The 16542-nt window shown below is 46.8% G+C and overlaps 1 protein-coding gene across 17 annotated transcripts in view; it reads right to left on the reverse strand.

The window, feature by feature from the left end:
* Tacc2 (transforming acidic coiled-coil containing protein 2) overlaps positions 1-16542 on the reverse strand; it is a 247871-nt gene that overhangs the window by 183560 nt on the left and 47769 nt on the right. For 15 of the 17 annotated variants that reach the window (XM_023708945.1, XM_023708941.1, XM_023708952.1 and 12 more), the window contains one exon: positions 8381-8478. In XM_023708945.1, coding sequence (XP_023564713.1) covers positions 8381-8478 — 98 coding nt within the window. Of the gene's footprint in view, positions 1-6664; positions 6731-8380; positions 8479-11745; positions 11862-16542 lie in introns of those variants that run through there. The other 2 variants (XM_023708946.1, XM_023708947.1) reach the window with 2 other exon arrangements.

Here is a 16542-nt window from a genome sequence, read left to right on the forward strand (position 1 = left end):
GTATACCGATGAATGTCCATTTTGTATCTGTGTTTTCAAAGTGGTTAGGATAGATATATAGTTGCATTCTCTTAATGAATAGAATGAGTTGTTCTAATGGTGTTTGTAAATAGGATCACAAGTCCACTTCTTGTACAGCAATTAACCACTTAGAAGAATATATGCAGTGTATTATTTGTTGAAACTGTACTTCCGATTACATTTGAAACTGTCTCATTGCTGTTTATCAATAAAACTTAAAAAAAAAAACCAAAATGAAAGGGCCTAGGTTTTTATTTATTTATTTATTTTTATTTATTTATTTTTTTGCGGAACTGGGTATTGAACTCAGATCCTTGTGTTTGCCAGTCAAGCGCTTATCCTACTGAGCCATCTCCCCTGCCCCGGGTCTAGGTTTTTAAAACAACATGAATTAATGAATTTCCTACCATACAAAACTGCACATACATTGATGGTACAACAATGCAAATGTATTGAGTACCCCTGACCGTTTGAGGTACAAAGTCAACAAGTAGTAAGGCACAAAATAAACTAAATGCCATAAACATGTTTCATCTTATTTACTGTACATAAAGTTCAAGAATAAGTAAATCTAATCAGGGGTGAGAGAAATTAGAATGTTGTTTCTTTTGGGCAGAGAGGTTGGGTAGGAGCACAAAAGAACCTTCTGGAACTGGCCTAGATGTATATTTGGGTGCGATTACACAACTGTCTAGGAGTATAACCATTCATCAAGCTGTCAGATGTAATACCTTACAGTGCCCATTTCATACCACTTTTAAAAAGTAATAGGAAAAGAAAGTATCGAGACTGCTTTTTTAAAAAAAGTGAAAGAGCAGGGCCAGTGATATAGCTCAGCGGCGCAGCACCTGCCTGGCAGGCCAAGGTCCTGAGTTTGATTCCCAGTAACAGCAACAACCACCATCAAGTGAAAGAGAATCAAGGGTTGAAGGGATGGAGGAGAGATAAATAGGTGGAGCACGGGGGTTTTTAAGGCATGACACTGCTCTGTGTGGTGTTGTAATGGAGAATACGTCTGATTATGCGTTGGTCAGCCCCACAGCCTGTACAGCACAGCTGAGCTTTAAGCCACAGGCTTCAGATAATATTAATGTGCTGATACTGGCTTATTCACCATAACACATATGCTAGCAAATGTCTTTTTTTTTTAAACCAGGGATCAAACTCATGACCTTGCACTTGCCAGGCAGGTGCTTACGTCGCTGAGCTATCTCCCCTCCCGAGACAGGCTCTTAATAAATTGCCTATGCTGGTCTTGAACTTGCAATCCTCCTACCTCAACCTGAGTAAATGGGGTATAGGTGTGCGCACCATACCTAGTCCAGTATACCATAGAAATGCCAGTTATTAATAATAGTAGAGGTTGTATGGAGGAGGAAGGGAGGATACATGGAAACTGTACTACTTGTTCAATGGTTCTGTAAATCTAAAACCGTTTTATTTTATTTATTTATTTATTTATTTTTTGGCGGAACCGGGGATTGAACTCAGGCCCTTGCACTTGCCAGGGAAGCACTTCTTCCACTGAGCCATCTCCCCAGCCCCCTGAAACTGTTTTAAAAATAGCTGGTTATTTAAATATACATATGGTGTATATATGTAGATATAAATATATACGTATACACATTCATATTTAAAATGTAGCCATCTCATAATCGAGAAGGAACTATTCTGAAAACCCAGAAAAGTGTGAGGGAGAAACACTAATGTTTCAAAAGCAGTTGCCTGCATAGGCAATGATGGGACTAGCGGTAATGTTACTTCCTCTATACTCCGCTTCTGCCTAAGGTGCAGGCTGTTAGAATACGTGCGATATGATGGGGAAATGCTCCGTTTCCCCTGCCCCTTAAGGCTCAGAATGGTCTGTTGAAACCAGAGGAACAGAAAGCAGGTGCAAACCTGCTTCAGCCACCATGTCTGTCTTAGCCAGCGATGAAAGCCAGGGTCTTCCTCCTCCCTTCCCTCTCTCCTGTCTGTGTTTGCCTCCAGCCGCAAGTAAACAACGAGTGAGAAACCGAAGGGGGAGGGGCAGAAGTTCCCTGGCTCAGCACCAGCCAGCAGCCAGCAAGTAGATCCGTGAGTGCACGAAACTTTGGTAGAAGCCAGCCGCGCCCGGGTCTTTAAGAGCCGCCCTGCTGCAGCTGCAGACAGATGGGAGCTTTCTGAGCTTTCTTTTTTCTCTTTCTAAGAACTGACTTTACATTTTAATGATTGGCTGAGCTTTACTTTATAATTAGGGAGACCGCAACACACATTCCGTCAGAGCTCCGTGAGACGCAACATATGGTACGAATCTGGGTTTTTGGTGGCACTGGACCAAGCTGGACTCCAGCTCCCGTCGTGCCCTGTTCTGCATGGCCGAGGGCGGGATCCTTGACTTCTCTGAGTTTTGGTTTCTTCATAGGACCCCTCAGGTCAACTACATGCTTTCAAACAGAGCTTCTGGGTGGGTGGGTTGGTGGGGCAGATGTTCAGCAAGGAGGGGACATGGTCCTCTTAATGGACGTGGGAGGTAAGGGGTAAGACACCCCCTTACCTTTACAGTGGAGTTCGTGATTTCATTTGTTCAATCCACCAGGCTGCCCTTGCCCTGAACTGCTACCACCTAACACCAAGGACTTTTGTTCTCAGTAGGAGTTTGTCTTCTGAAGACGACTGAAGTGAAAAATGAGTGTAACTGGAGCCTCAGGCAATTCTGCCCTGGTCTCTAACCATCCCATCCCCCTCCCCCTCCCCCACCTCCTCCCCCCACTTCCACCCCCTTTCCTCCACCCCCCCACCCCGCCAAAGTTCCTGCGCCTTGCACCTCCCTCCACACCTGACAATACTGCTGGAAGTCTGGGAAGAGACCCAGTCATTGACACAGTTACCAAACACCCAGGTGAATCTTGAGATTGGAGAGTCTAGGAGATCCCATAGGGTTACATTCATATTATCTACCCCACTCCAGATCTGTTCCCGTACTCTTGGATATAATTTAAAGTTTAATATATTTAAAACTCAATATAACAAAAACAAGAGCACTGGAATGAGCTGACTTATCTGTGAATAACTTGCATAAGTAATTAAAACCATAGGATTTGGGGCCATAATCACCTCATTAAGCTGTCACTCCTGCCTGGTAAGCAGGAGGTCCTGAGTTCAATTTCCAATACAAAACAAAAAAGCTGTGACTAATATCCATTGCCAGAGGCCTGTTTAAATAAAAGCCAGACTGGCAGTGTTCCCAGGAGATGAGTTGGGTGCTCTTGCCACGCGCGGGAACTGATCAGTGTCCCCAGAGGAGCTCTTAGCTGACTGTCCCAGTTTCTGCAGTTAGATCATTCTTTTGGGTTCTCAGCTCAGAACCGCGGCACCTGCTTTGACTCTGCCTTTTCCACCTAGCTCCAGAGAGTCACCAGGGTTCCTGGGTCCTGCCTGCCTTGAACTGTCTCGTGGCCACTGTCCCTGCACTACAAGGACATTACGCACTGCTTTCGAAATTCCTCTTCCGACCTCTTTCTTTGTCTCTATGCTTAATTAAAAACAAAGCACAGCACTGCCTTGGCCTCCTGCTGCTGCAGGGTAAAAGCCCAGCCGCCTGACCCCCAGGACCTCCCCCATTAGGCCCAGAGCTTCACTTTCAGTAAGCACCCACCAGCCTCCTCTGTTCCCACGTCCGGCTCGGCTTCCACTGGGCTGACCTCTGATGGTGCGTGCCCCTTTCCCTGGGCTTCCCCTACTGCCAGGAGACTCTTTTTTCTCTAGCCCAGTCCTTGGGAAAGGCCTCGTGATCTGAACCTCAGTGACACCAAGCTGGGGCACCACACAGTTGTATGGCACCCACCCCAGTCGTCAGAACGTGTGGCCCTATCTGGGCCCACAGCACTGGCATCACCTGTTAAGAATTTCCCCTTAGGAAATTTGTTAGGAATGCTCATTCCAAGGCCTTGCCCCAGAACTACCAGATTACACTCCAGGGAAAGGGGTGTCTGAGCAGCTTTGCAGGTGGCCCTGATGTTCATGAGCAATTGAACACTGCTGGGTTGGGGTTGAGACTCTAGGGCCCAGGCAGTGGGGTGTCCCCCTTAGTAACAAAAGTGACTGAAAGTCCCTGAGGGAAAACTTGGAGTTCGTCCCTGAGAAAAGCCAGTCACCTTTACAGCCTGGGCCTTCCTTGGAAGATGACCACACTTCCGCATGTGACATGGGAGCACAGGAAGTGGCCTGTGTCTGACAATCTTTCACCTACAGAAACAGTCACTTCCTCCAGTGCAACTTAGTATTCCATTGTACAGGGGAAAGACTGTATGGTAAGATGGGTGGTGTTGGGGGGGGAGTTAAAGGAAAAGACTATCCTATCCCTGCTTGCTCATACCCAGAGAGGGAAGGGTTCCAACAGACACCAGGCCTGGGATCTGTCCAGGCGCAGGCACCCGGGGCAGTCACGCAGGGGTGGACATTGCTGAGCAGAAGCGTCACCTGAGGTTAACTTTAACCCTGGGAGGGTGGTGTCATTGTCCCTGAAGAATTCAGAGCCTGCCAGGGTGGCTTCAGGGAGCCAGGTCCCCAGCTTCTGAAGGAGTTGAACCATAAAGGACTAAATGACAACAGCGACACTATGTGGCAACCAGGAAGCAGGGCAGTTGAGCTGCTGAAACCCCAGGCTTCTATTTGGAGAATTCACTGCTTTTGGGGGTGTGTGAAGCCCAGAGTCTCGTACAAGTTAGAGGGAGAGAAGAGCATTGAGGCAAAAAATGGCCTCTCTCCTGCTAAAGACCGCATAATGCTGTGAGCCTCTGTCTCCTCATCTGCGGAGTGCAGCACTGACTGGCACGGGCACAACTCTTAGAAACTTCCGACTCTCCATTCAGTGGTCCCTTGGTTTGGGCTGGATATTGGTTCTAGGGCCACTCCTCCCCTCCAAAAAATTTAAGATGCTCAAGTTCCTTGTACACATTAGCACAGCACATCTGCCCAATACTTTTTATTAATTTTATTGAGAAAAAAATAGCATTGAGACAGTTTCAAAACAGGGTATATATTGTTGTCCTTGTAGTAGTTATTCATAGTACAAGATGCAGATATGATATCTTGTCTAAACACTATTAGTACAAATCTTTCTTCTCACTGAACTAAGAGAAAGTTGCTGTATATCTATCCTATTTTGTGTATACATATATATATATTTTTTTCACTACAAAATGGTCCTTCATTTATATCCCCCTTTTTTATTTGCTTTTGTCAGAGATGGGTATTCCATTACCATTCAAATAGTGTAGGTGTCCCAAATTTTCTGATCAAGGAGATTATGAGGCCACAGAGGAAAGTGATTGATGATATAGAGTGTGCCTAAGGAGAGTCACCTGGAGAGAAAACACTCTCTCAGGCTTTCACAGAGAGCAAATTGGTCAAGCAATGGCCGTGACTCATCCACATGGCTCACACTGACGAAGGATCTACAAACTACATTACAGGGCTTCAGGGTAAATCCTGAGAGGATTTGACTAACCTTGTCAGATACAAAAGTTACATTTTTTGTTACATAGGTCTTACTTTATCTTGGCCTTAACCATCCAGCAGAAAAGTATAAAAATGAAGTATAAAAAGTAAAGCCATATTAATATACTGAGCTGTAAAAGGCTCAAGCCAACAACTTCTGACATTGCCAGTCCTGTGGCTAACCCTCTACTATTATGGACTACTGGACTATATTGGATTACTTTGCTGAATTCTGCCCAATACTTTAAACCATCTCCCTGTTACTTTTAATAACACAACCTAAATAGTTTCTGTACTGTACTGACTAGGGTATATTGCAAAGAAAAAGGTCTGTATATGTTCACTACAGATGCAATTTTCCCCCAAATATTTTTGATCCATGATCATCCAAAGACACAGATACAAAACCCAAGAATACAGAGGGCTGGCCGTGTTCTTCCAATGTCCCCACAGCAAGCTGGCAGCCTGGTGGGCTCTCCTATGTTCCTGTCTCTGGTGTTTTCATGAGTCCTTACTCTCCCAGGCTGTTGGGAATAACCCTGGCAGCTGTGCTGGGGTCTCTCTCTCTTAAAGTCCGAGGTTGGTAACTCTTCCTACCTTTTGTAAAAACTATGTCTTTGGAGAGTAATCGCTGGCTGGGCAATGAAGCCACCAGAGAAGATGAATGCATTTGAGGGTGACAGAACAGAGAAAGGGCCCTGAACAGTGGGGACATTCAAGCATCCCATTGCCTTCCTGACAGTGTCAGCCGGGGATGACCAGGGAAGGAAAAGCACCAATGGGAAGGCCCGGGGCTCCCAGCCTCAGCCAAGATTTCCATGCACCAAGCATGGCAGGGAAGCAGCCCAGACACAGGGGCTGATAGACAGGCAGGGTGGCTGGACCAACAGGCATCTCAAGGGTGGCCCTGGGGGTGAGGAGGAGCCAGATGACAGCATCAGTACATCAAGCTTTAAGAGAGAGAGACCCCAGCACAGCTGCCAGGGTTATTCCCAACAGCCTGGGAGAGTAAGGACTCAAAGCAGAACTGATTCGTTTCAAAAAAAGCAAAATTTTACTTTGTATGCACAGAGCACTTGTTATGATGTCTGAGACCCAGATGCAGAATGAGTATTAAATGCTCTTGTTATTTTTAGTTAATGCCAAGGTTGGCATGACTCACTGGAGCTTGTGCCCCATCTCTCCTTCTGCAAACATCTCAACTTCAGGACAGATTCATTGCAAGTTTCTGGAGAGGAGGGAGGCGGGTTGTTCTCAATAGCATCTGAGTTAGTTAGCACCAGCCCCGCGCTGTGGACGCATACACATTCACTGAGGACAAACATGTTTTCCACTGTGAATAGGAAGTTGCCTCTTTGGGCTTGCTCTTGGAAGGCCCTTCTTTTGTTCTCAATTTGCATGTCAATGAGAAGCAGTTCTTCAAGGGAAAAGAATAATTGACTACAGTTGAGGAACAAGCAACAAAAGACCTTTGAGCTGCTGTTATTCTTTAGTGTAGCTGTAATACAGACCCTGAACCCCTAGACTCCTATGAGGTCACAGGACCCCACAAAGATGGAGGGGAAGAGCAAGACTTTGGGTCTGAGCCAGCAGTGACTTCCTTTGCAAAGGACTCCAGAAAGAAATCAATTCATCTGTTAGTTTTATGATTGTCAGAACCAATGCAGAGGTCTGGTTAAAACTGAATGCAAAAACCTTTGTCCTAGTACCCAGGTAAAGTGTTCATGAGCAAGTACCGCTAAAGAGATCTGGGGAGGCAAGGGACCCTACTGGTAGGAGAGGACAGGGGTCACAGGTGCTGTTCAGGGCACCATTCTGTGACATAACCAAAAAGAACACCCTGTCCCACTTGATCACTATTTCCCTAAGATTCATGCCAAAGGGGTCTAAGTATTTCCTCTGGATACAACATTAACCCAAGCCACCCCAAAACGATAACCCCTGGCATGGCAACATCTGCCACCAGGGGTCGCTGTTAGGTCCCCAAAGTTGGGGGGAAGTCATTTTGAATCTGAAGGTTTTGAAAAGCTAATATGAAGCAAGCTGTGACTAACTCAAAATTTCAATATGACAAGGGGCTTATTATTTAATTTTTGTTGTGTGGAGCTCTAGCTTTTTTCTTAATGCCTATAATTATAGGCCCCTTGAAGCTGGGCTTTATTCTTCAAAAGGGTTGTTTAACCAGATCTGAGACCTATTCATGAGTTAAACCCACAAATAGTTACCAGTTGGCCCTGATGTGCCTGGCCCGTAGCCCTGCTAGGGATGGAGTTCTCAAGCCCACTGGCCCTCTGCTCATGAAGACCCCTAAAACCGGATGTAGGACGCTGGTGGGAGTCCCAGGAGAGAGCCGTGGCAGGAATCGGGGCCTGGCTGAGGCTCATATTCAAGAACCACAGCTGGATGAGCCACATCTATTCCACTGCCACCATGTGGTCTTATAGACTTCTGGAATTAATCCACCAGGCTCCTTGCTCAAGGAATTCCTGCCTGAATCCTGCATCCTGGTCCAGTGCCTATGATGGCCGGCTTTCTCGAACTCATACCCTGCTTGCCCTCAGATTAAGCCCCTTGGGAGCTTTGATCTTTCTTATTTTCAGCTGACTATGAAGCTAAATAATCTGGAGTGCCACTTTAATGGAAGTCTATAATTACTTATTTAATCTTAGGGCAGGAAAAACATGACTTTTCCAACCACTGCAAGCTTCGTCCATCACGAAGAAGGGTATGAACAACTGCTGCAACATCTCAGCAGTGAGGATCACCTCACGTGTTTAATGATAAATTGCCCCAAGCAAAACAAGCAAAGCAAACGCTAAGACAGGCCATGAGCTGGCCAGCCCTTGGACTGTGTCCACCCTCCATATTGACCCCCTACCTGGACAAGTCCCCACTCTCACGGCTTCTGGAAGAATCTCCCCACTTCTTGTCCTCGGGTGGCTGCGCAGGTCTTCGACTCTCAGCTGATGAAGACCTCTGAACCAGAAGAAAGAGAAATTGGGAAGTAAGTCAGATTGGAATCTGTGAAAACACAGACGCATTGTTCAACAAGCTACTGGCTACAACATTCAAGAGGATGGCTAGACACAAGCCATAACTGCCTCCATGCCAACCGAACGATCCACTTAATGAGAATCTCCTCTCCTGACCCACAGGCCTCAGCCTCCGTCTGTGCTTCTGGGAAGGCAACGAGAGCTGGAGGATAGTGTGGAGACAGTGCCTACTTCAAATCACCGTACGGTCGCACTCACCAAGTGCCACTTACCTTCACTTTTTGGGCTACGGCTACCACCAGATGCATGATTTTTGTAGTTTATAATACCACAAGAGTTATTGTACAAGATGAGTGGTATTTTTACCTCAGACTCCTGAATTTAAAAAATTGAAACCCAATTTCTGCTTCTCTGATGTCAGACAAACCTTAGCCACGAACACCAGCAGCCAGCCCTCTCTTAAAATTGCCACGTTATCCACAGTAACTAGACTGCAGATAACTTAAGAGCTGAATCTCCAGCCCTGGATTCCACGTCAAGGTTTCTTTCACATAATTCTGGAAAGATGTGAATACCCTTAAAAGCCCAGGTAGGTGCAAACAGCAGATGGAGTAAAAGAGGCAGATCTCCGCTCTCACTAAGAAAGGGGAGACTTTATTTCCTTAAGTAAAGGAGCAGCGAGGCCTGAGACTCAAGGGGTCTGACTTGGCCCTGAAGAAGAACATAGGGCAGGCCTTGCTCCTCAGGCCCCTGCCAGGAAGCTAATCTGCAAAAACAATACCAGTTCTTTCTAGCACAAACAGGTCTGAACAGAGTCAAAATATAAACTGGGCATGGTAGTGCATGCCTATAATCCTTGCATTCTGGGAGGCTGTGACAGGAGACTGGCAAGTTCAAGCCGCGCTTGAGCAATTGAGGACATCCTGTTGTAAAATACAAAATAAAAACAAGGGCTGGGGCTGTGATCAGCGGCAACGCTCTGGTTCAATCAGCACTGCAAAAATTAAGTAGCCATAAAAGCAACAGAGCTGGAGGATAGCTCGGTAGTAGAGTACAGGCTTGGTATGTGCAAAACCCTGGATTTAGTACTAGCACGCATTAACAAGTAAATAAATGCAAGGAATAGAGCCAGACCCATGAATGGCGCCTTCACGGTCCTTTTCAAGGAGCTTTAACATCCCTCATATTCTTTTTTTTTTTTTTTTAATTTTATTTATTTATTTGTGTGTGTGTGTGTGTGTGTGTGTGTGTGTGTGGCCAGCTCAGCCCACCAGGGGGCGGGGCTGGCTGGCATGTGGTGCTGGGAGATTGAACCGCGGTCCCTGTGCTTTGCTGAGCTTGTTCTAAGTAGGTGCTTTAGACCACTGAGCCATCTCCCCAGCCCCCATCCCTCATATTCTTATCAAAAACTCTGTTTACTGAACAGGCAGGTAAAACAATGTTTCCCACCGTCCAGATGAGAAACAAAGATAGGCTGCTTCTACCAAGTCCAGTGCTCCTTTCAGAACAATATTTTTTTAAGGGTCAATGCTTTTTTTTTTATTTTAGGGAAGGGTCTACAGGGTGTTCAGGGTCTCACTACTAGATCAGACTCATAGTGATCTGCCTGTTTACAGCCTCCCAAAAGCTGAGATTACAGGCGCACGCCACTATGCCCAGTCTCAATTGCACCCCGGGGGTCGGACCAGCACCATAGACCGAGGGATCGAAGCCCTGGCCCCTGCACCTGCTTGCAGGCACTTTAATCTGTTGAGTTATTTGGCCAGCCCTTAGTCTTTATTCATTTATTTTTTAATGTATTTGGTTGTTACAGGTCTCACTATGCAGTTTGGACTCAAAGTGATCTTCCTGTTTTCAGCCTCCCCAGCGCTGGGATTATAAACATGAGCCACCACGCCCAGATTGTGGTCAGTTCAGCCTGCCCTGGGGGCAGGACTGGCATGGCATGTGGTGCTGGGGATCTAACTGTGGTCCCTGAGCTTGCCTAAGCTTGTGTAAGCAGGCGCTTTAGCCCACCGAGCTATCTCGCCAGCCCCTCACAGCAATAGTAATATGGAACATGTAAAGAGCATCCATTCTGCTAGAATGACAATAGCAAACATACTACCATAAACATTCTCCATGTGCCAAGTACTGTCCTTATCAGCCCTTCATATATTTATGTTAGTGCAGTCCTTACAATATTGTCTTACAGAGAACACAGCTAAGAGCACAAGTCTCATGCCCCAAGTCACAGTTCAGAGGCAGTGGTGTGGAGTTTTGGGATCTGGACAGTCTGGCCTCAGAGTCAGTGCTTTTTTTTTTTTTTTTTTTTTTTTAATGAATTTAGAGTCTACAGGGTGTACAGAGTCTTACTACACAGATCAGACTCAGTGATTCTGATTTTAGCCTCCCAAACACTAGAATTACAGGCACGTGTCACATGCCCAGTCTCAGTCACCATCTCAGCATGCCCTGGGGGCAGGGCCGGCATGGCGCAGCCGGGGATTGAACCGTGGCCACTGGGCACGGCCGGACCAGGTTCTTTGGTCTGCGGAGCTATCTGGCCAGCCCCAGTCAGTGCTCCTGAACACTGCTCTATGCTGCTTCACCAAACAGTGGAAATTGTTGCCGTATGGTCCCTGCTATGCCGCTGCCGTGCTGCACGTAACTAAAACAACCGAGTATTTACGAATAATGTGCACAGGAGCCCAAAGTGAATGGCTACAGTTGACCCTAGAATAGTACTTGGCACGGAAGAGGCAGTCCATAAATAGTTGCTATATGTAGGAAACACCAATTATTCCCATTTTTCCAGTAGCTTCTTCTGCAAATTGAGGCCCGCATACTTAGCCCTGGGAGCCCTCCCTGTTTTGGGCCATGTCTTCGAATCTCCCCTTTCATTTTCCCCACCCTAGCAACAGCACTAAGCCCTATCACTTACTGGGTTCCTGTTCTGTCTACAGGCATCACTACAAACATTTCTAGAGTTACCCTTTACACTTCCAAAGAGCAGCAGGCTGGAAAAACCCTCAGGAGCCCTCACATGACAAACTCATTTGCCCAGTTGCTTCTTCCAATCTTTCCTTTGCTGCTATTGCCTTGGTAAACAGTCTTCCTTGACTCTGAATACACCAGAGCCTTACGCTCTAATCTTTTAAAAACCCTAACCCGTTAAACAATTATAGCAACTTCCCAGTCCTGAAAAATCCCTCTGTCGAGAGCTTAAGCATTCACCATTTAAAAAATTATTTACTCTAACTTTACTTACCTCTTATTGTGCTTCATCTCTCTGACCATGCCAGTAAGATTAATTACAGCATGATTAATTAGCATGGCTAACTCACGACCAGCGTGTCTACCCACACTGTCCACTCTTCGACTGAGGTTCATGGGAGCAGCGTGAGGACAAGTGAATGCTGGGAAGGAAACCGAAGGTCATCCCTATGGCACCAGGAGTCGGATTTCAGAAGCAACTGCCAGGCTGGCCCAATATGGAGGATGAGCACAGGTGCTGTGCAGCAGCCAGCAGGCTGCCTGTCTTCCCTGTCAAGGGAAGGCAACTGTTCACACCAGTTCTGCTAAGTCATCCCTGATCTGTCCTCACCTCCCGGGTGAACAGGAAAAACTGAAATGGCTCCATGGTACAGGGTAATGCAGGCCAACGAGACTGTCCACCCTAAGGTAGCAGACACCTCGTGAGGCCCACAAAGGAGAGAGTGTGCAGTGGGACCTAAGCCCACCCGCACGGAGTTTTTTCCAACATGCTGAGTATGATGGGCTGGAAGAAATGACTAAGCTCTGAAGTCAGAGTGAGTTTTTAAAAATGGTTCTGTATGTCTATAATCCCAGCATCCTGGAAGGCTGAGCCAGGAAGTTGACAAGTTTGAGCCCAGCCTGGGTAACTTAGTGACTTAGCGAGACCTTATCTCAAAACAAAAGCAAGATAAAAGGACCATGAATCTAGCTCAGTAGCTCCATGTGGGGTTCATTTCCTAATACTAGGGAAGGTGGAAGATGGAGAAAACAGCAACATGGAGTTTGCAGTAAGATTTCAGTGACCAGACCTCACGTACAGGAAGGCCTGACCACGTTCTGGAATGCAAAGTGTGGTGTGCACTGGTCACTGGTAGAGAAGTGGGGGGAGCTTCTCCACAGGGTGTCTGTGTTGTCTTTGCTACTTTTTTTTTTTTTTAAGTATAGAAATAGTCTAAGAGGGCTGGTGAGATAGCTCAACAGACTAAGCACAAACTTAGGCAAGTGCAGGAACTGGGGTTTGATATCCAGCACCACATGCTGCACCAGCCCTGCCCCTGGGCATTCTGAGCTGGCCACTAAGAGCTGGCATGGTGGCACACACTTGTAATCCCAGAACTGGGGAAGACTGAAAACAGGAGGATCACTACGAGTCTGAGGTGTGTAGTGAGATCCTGTGCCAAATACATTAAAAAAAAGAAATATTCTAAGTAAAATGTTTAATTAAAACAAAAGATGTAATTCCCATTCTCATGGAACTTAAGAGTTTAGAGAATGAACGAGTAATACACATTCAATAAACATCTGCCTTTCTTTGCCCAAAAGTGTTTGAGTCACAAATCGTGATCATTACCCTAACAGAACCCAGGAACCTCAAAAAACGCAAGAAGTGACACGCTGATGGCTCTAGTTAGCAAGTGAATGGAATATCTTTGAGACTTCAAAACCATGCCCAACATTGAGAGCCTGGATGCATTTAATGCGTTGGAAACAACATGTTTTAAAGTGAAGTGGACAAAGGGAGAAAACCCAAATCCTTGCACTGGATCAATTTGCCTACTTGAGAGTGTTTCTCTGCCTGTACAGTGGAGCCCATGACTCCTGCCCCTCGCAAGCCAGTGGGTGACAAGAGTAGGAGGCACAGACTGTACACATGGGAGAGAGAGTCCCTGTTCAAGGAGCTGGCCAGTCAAGGTGGCCAGCAATGTGCTGCCATGTTTCCTTGGGTAGAATTGAAATACTGCCCAAACACTTAGTTTATTTTTTTGACCCTCTAGAATTCTTATGTCCATGTGGTCTCAGGCTACTGCAGCATGAGGCTTGGCTCAAAATAAAGGGGTAGGGATCAGGATAGAGTGTTTTAAAACTGAAGGTTTATCACTGAGATAAGCTGTGAGCTTCTGAGTTCTGTATCTTCAGGGCCACAGTCATGTATCTATAAAGGGAGGTCATAATTACAGATTGTTTTGAAGGCCAGATAAAACAATATTTGTGTATCACTTAGCACATGACTAAGTAGAAACACACATGCGAGTGATTACTGTTGTTTTTCTTACAAGAAGAACAGATTCAAAAGTCATTAACCGAGACCTCTGGTAGCTACCTCAGCTTAGAGCCAATAAATCAGTTCCTGCAAAAGAGGGGTTTGGCCTAAACCCACAGCCAGTCTGCTCCTGCTCATCAGTGACTGTGCCTGTGACCATCAGCCCTGCCTCTGGGCCAGCAATCCTGCTACCCAGCTGTGGAAGCAGCCGAGTCCCAGCAGAAAAGCTATCAGCTATCCACTGTTACACATAGAAGCTGTGGCAACTGTCCTTTCTCATCCCTTTCCCATGAAACACAGTTAAATCATCCCTAGCCCCTCCTAGGACCAGGAGAATTTTAGAAGATGTTTATTCCAGCATGTTCTATCTAGATCCACCCCCCAAGCCTCATGTATTTATAGATGGGGCATTTGGGAGATGATTAGGGGGCACAATAGCAGAATTGCTTGTAGGAGATAGGACCTGGTAGGGAACATGGGTTTCTGTAGGCTTGACTTGGCAGATTCTAGCTCCCTCCACAACTCCTCCCTGGAAGGCTGCCTGCTTCCTGCCTGCTATGTCTTCAGCAGTGCTCCTCCATGATGTTCCTGTGCCCCACCATCCTGCCTTGGAGCTACTGGACAATGGACTGAAACCTCTGCAAACTGTGAACCAAAATAAGTCTCCCCCCTTTAAGTTGTGGGTGTCTAATATCGTGTCTCAGGGACAAGGAAAGTGACTAAGCTACCACACTAGTCTAGGGCTCTGGGTTCCTCAGAACTGAAGATGGTACCTTTTTGTTCCACTCAGCACCAGGCATTTTTAGCTGTTGATGACACAAACACATGCTTATGGGCTGTTTATCTGTGAAGCAAAGTAATAATAAACACAGGTGGAACTCAGCCTGGCCAAAATGAGCTCCATCACCTTTCCAAGGGTGACAGACCCCAGCGCCAGCTCATGAAGCACAGATTTTCCTCCCTTCCTGGTCCTGTTTCTTGGATGCCAGCAAGTTTGCGCCAGAGCCCAAAGTGCCAAGGCTTCCTGGGAAGCCAACCACAGCCTTGGATGTTCCACGTACTCTGCTGAGCCAGGACCCGGGGAGATTTGCCTGGGTGAGGGCTGGGCTGGGGAGGCACGCACAATGGCAAGCCGGCCCAGAGCCTTCTGAGCTGCTGACCACCTGCTCGCTGTCAGCTTGGAGGGCAAGCAACTGCCACCAGGGGAGCAGTCCAGCCAAGCCTTGGTGCTGGCTCTCTGCTTCATCACAATGATGACTATTTCCATAGTTTAAATCATGTTTTCTGAAACCCTAGCTACAGAAGCACCCAGACAGAGGAACTGTTTGAAAGGCATCATTTTTAAGTTAGGTCCTTATTATAATAGGACTGAATGGCTTTCTCTGGCTCTGTTCCTTCAGAGCCACAGACCAGGGACATCACAGCCTCAGGGCCCAGGGGAAGTCCAGAAGTGGCTACCTGGGCAGGTTTAGGCATTGTTTTTCCTCTCTGGAACCTGTGTAATGACAGTGCATGTGCCCTTTCTGAGCTCCTAGAACTGAACAACTGTCATACCCACTTTCACAACTTGGGACCACATGCTGGCATGGCCCTTATTTTACCATGAAGGCTCTCGTGCCAGTCATGACGCGTGAACCCTAGGAAGGGCTGCGGGTGGAGGCTGTGCTCGAGCCACTCCATCACCACCTCTGTCCAAGGAAGGCCTCACACCACCTCTGGCAAAGACTGGCCACCCCAGGGGTGGTGCAGGCTTACCTTGGCTCAGCCTTCAACATTCCACTGGCCTCACAGGCCTGCTCTACATACAATGTTCATTTCCAACCAGCAGGGTGCAGAAGGGGGCTTTCTGGGGAGAGAAAGGCCAGGCTTTGGTGTGCTGCACCTGAGGAGATTCGGAGCTGCCCGCGGAGGCCTGCCCGGAGGTCTGAGTGAGGCAGTCATGGGAGGGACACAGCAGGAGTAACAAGCAGGACCCAGGGTGAAGTAAAAGCAGCAGCAAGAGTCTGCCTGAGGTCTGAAGGCCTCGGCTCACTAAAAGGAAACATCCACAAACTGATAGATGGGGCTTCAGGCTACAGTAGAAATTTTTCTCTATCACTGGTTTCTCTTCCCTTGGAACCCAGAATGAAAAGTCAATCCATATTACTAAATATTAGTCTAAGTAGCATTTGTGCTGATGAAACAAAAAAAACCGTGACTGGTCAGCGGGATCCAGAAGCAGGACTGCTGTGATGTTATTAAACTTGACCTCTTGAATAAGAGAAAACAGTCAGTAATTAATTCAACACTTTGGTTGCTGCCAATAAATTTCAAAAGCAAGTGGGACTCACGTAATCCGCTGGCCCACTGCCAAGAGGCCTGCAGAAGATGCTAATGCCTCCCCCGCCCTTGGCAACTGCACGAAGGTCGTGCCACCCAGGCAGCAGCTGGTCCCTCTCCAAGGCCCGCACTGTTGCACGCGCCTCTGTGTCATCTCACCTGGTCTCCACTCCCATACCTTTCTCTGCCCCCAGACCACAATCCTCCCCTTCCTGGAGTATCTCAGGAGCTTCACAGAACAGGCCTTGACCTTCCCGCCTTGTCTAACTCTTTTTTTGTTTTGTTTTTTCTACAGTTTTATTGATAAACAGATAGCAATGAGACAGTTTCAAATCAAATTGGAAGTACAGTTTCAACAAATAACACACTGCATATATTCTTCTTAGTGGTTAATTGCTGTACAAGATGTGGACTTGTGATCCTATTTACAAACACCATTAGAACAAATCA

Source organism: Octodon degus, unplaced genomic scaffold (assembly GCF_000260255.1).
Source record: "Octodon degus isolate 3935 unplaced genomic scaffold, OctDeg1.0 scaffold00010, whole genome shotgun sequence".
NCBI lineage: Eukaryota > Metazoa > Chordata > Mammalia > Rodentia > Octodontidae > Octodon > Octodon degus.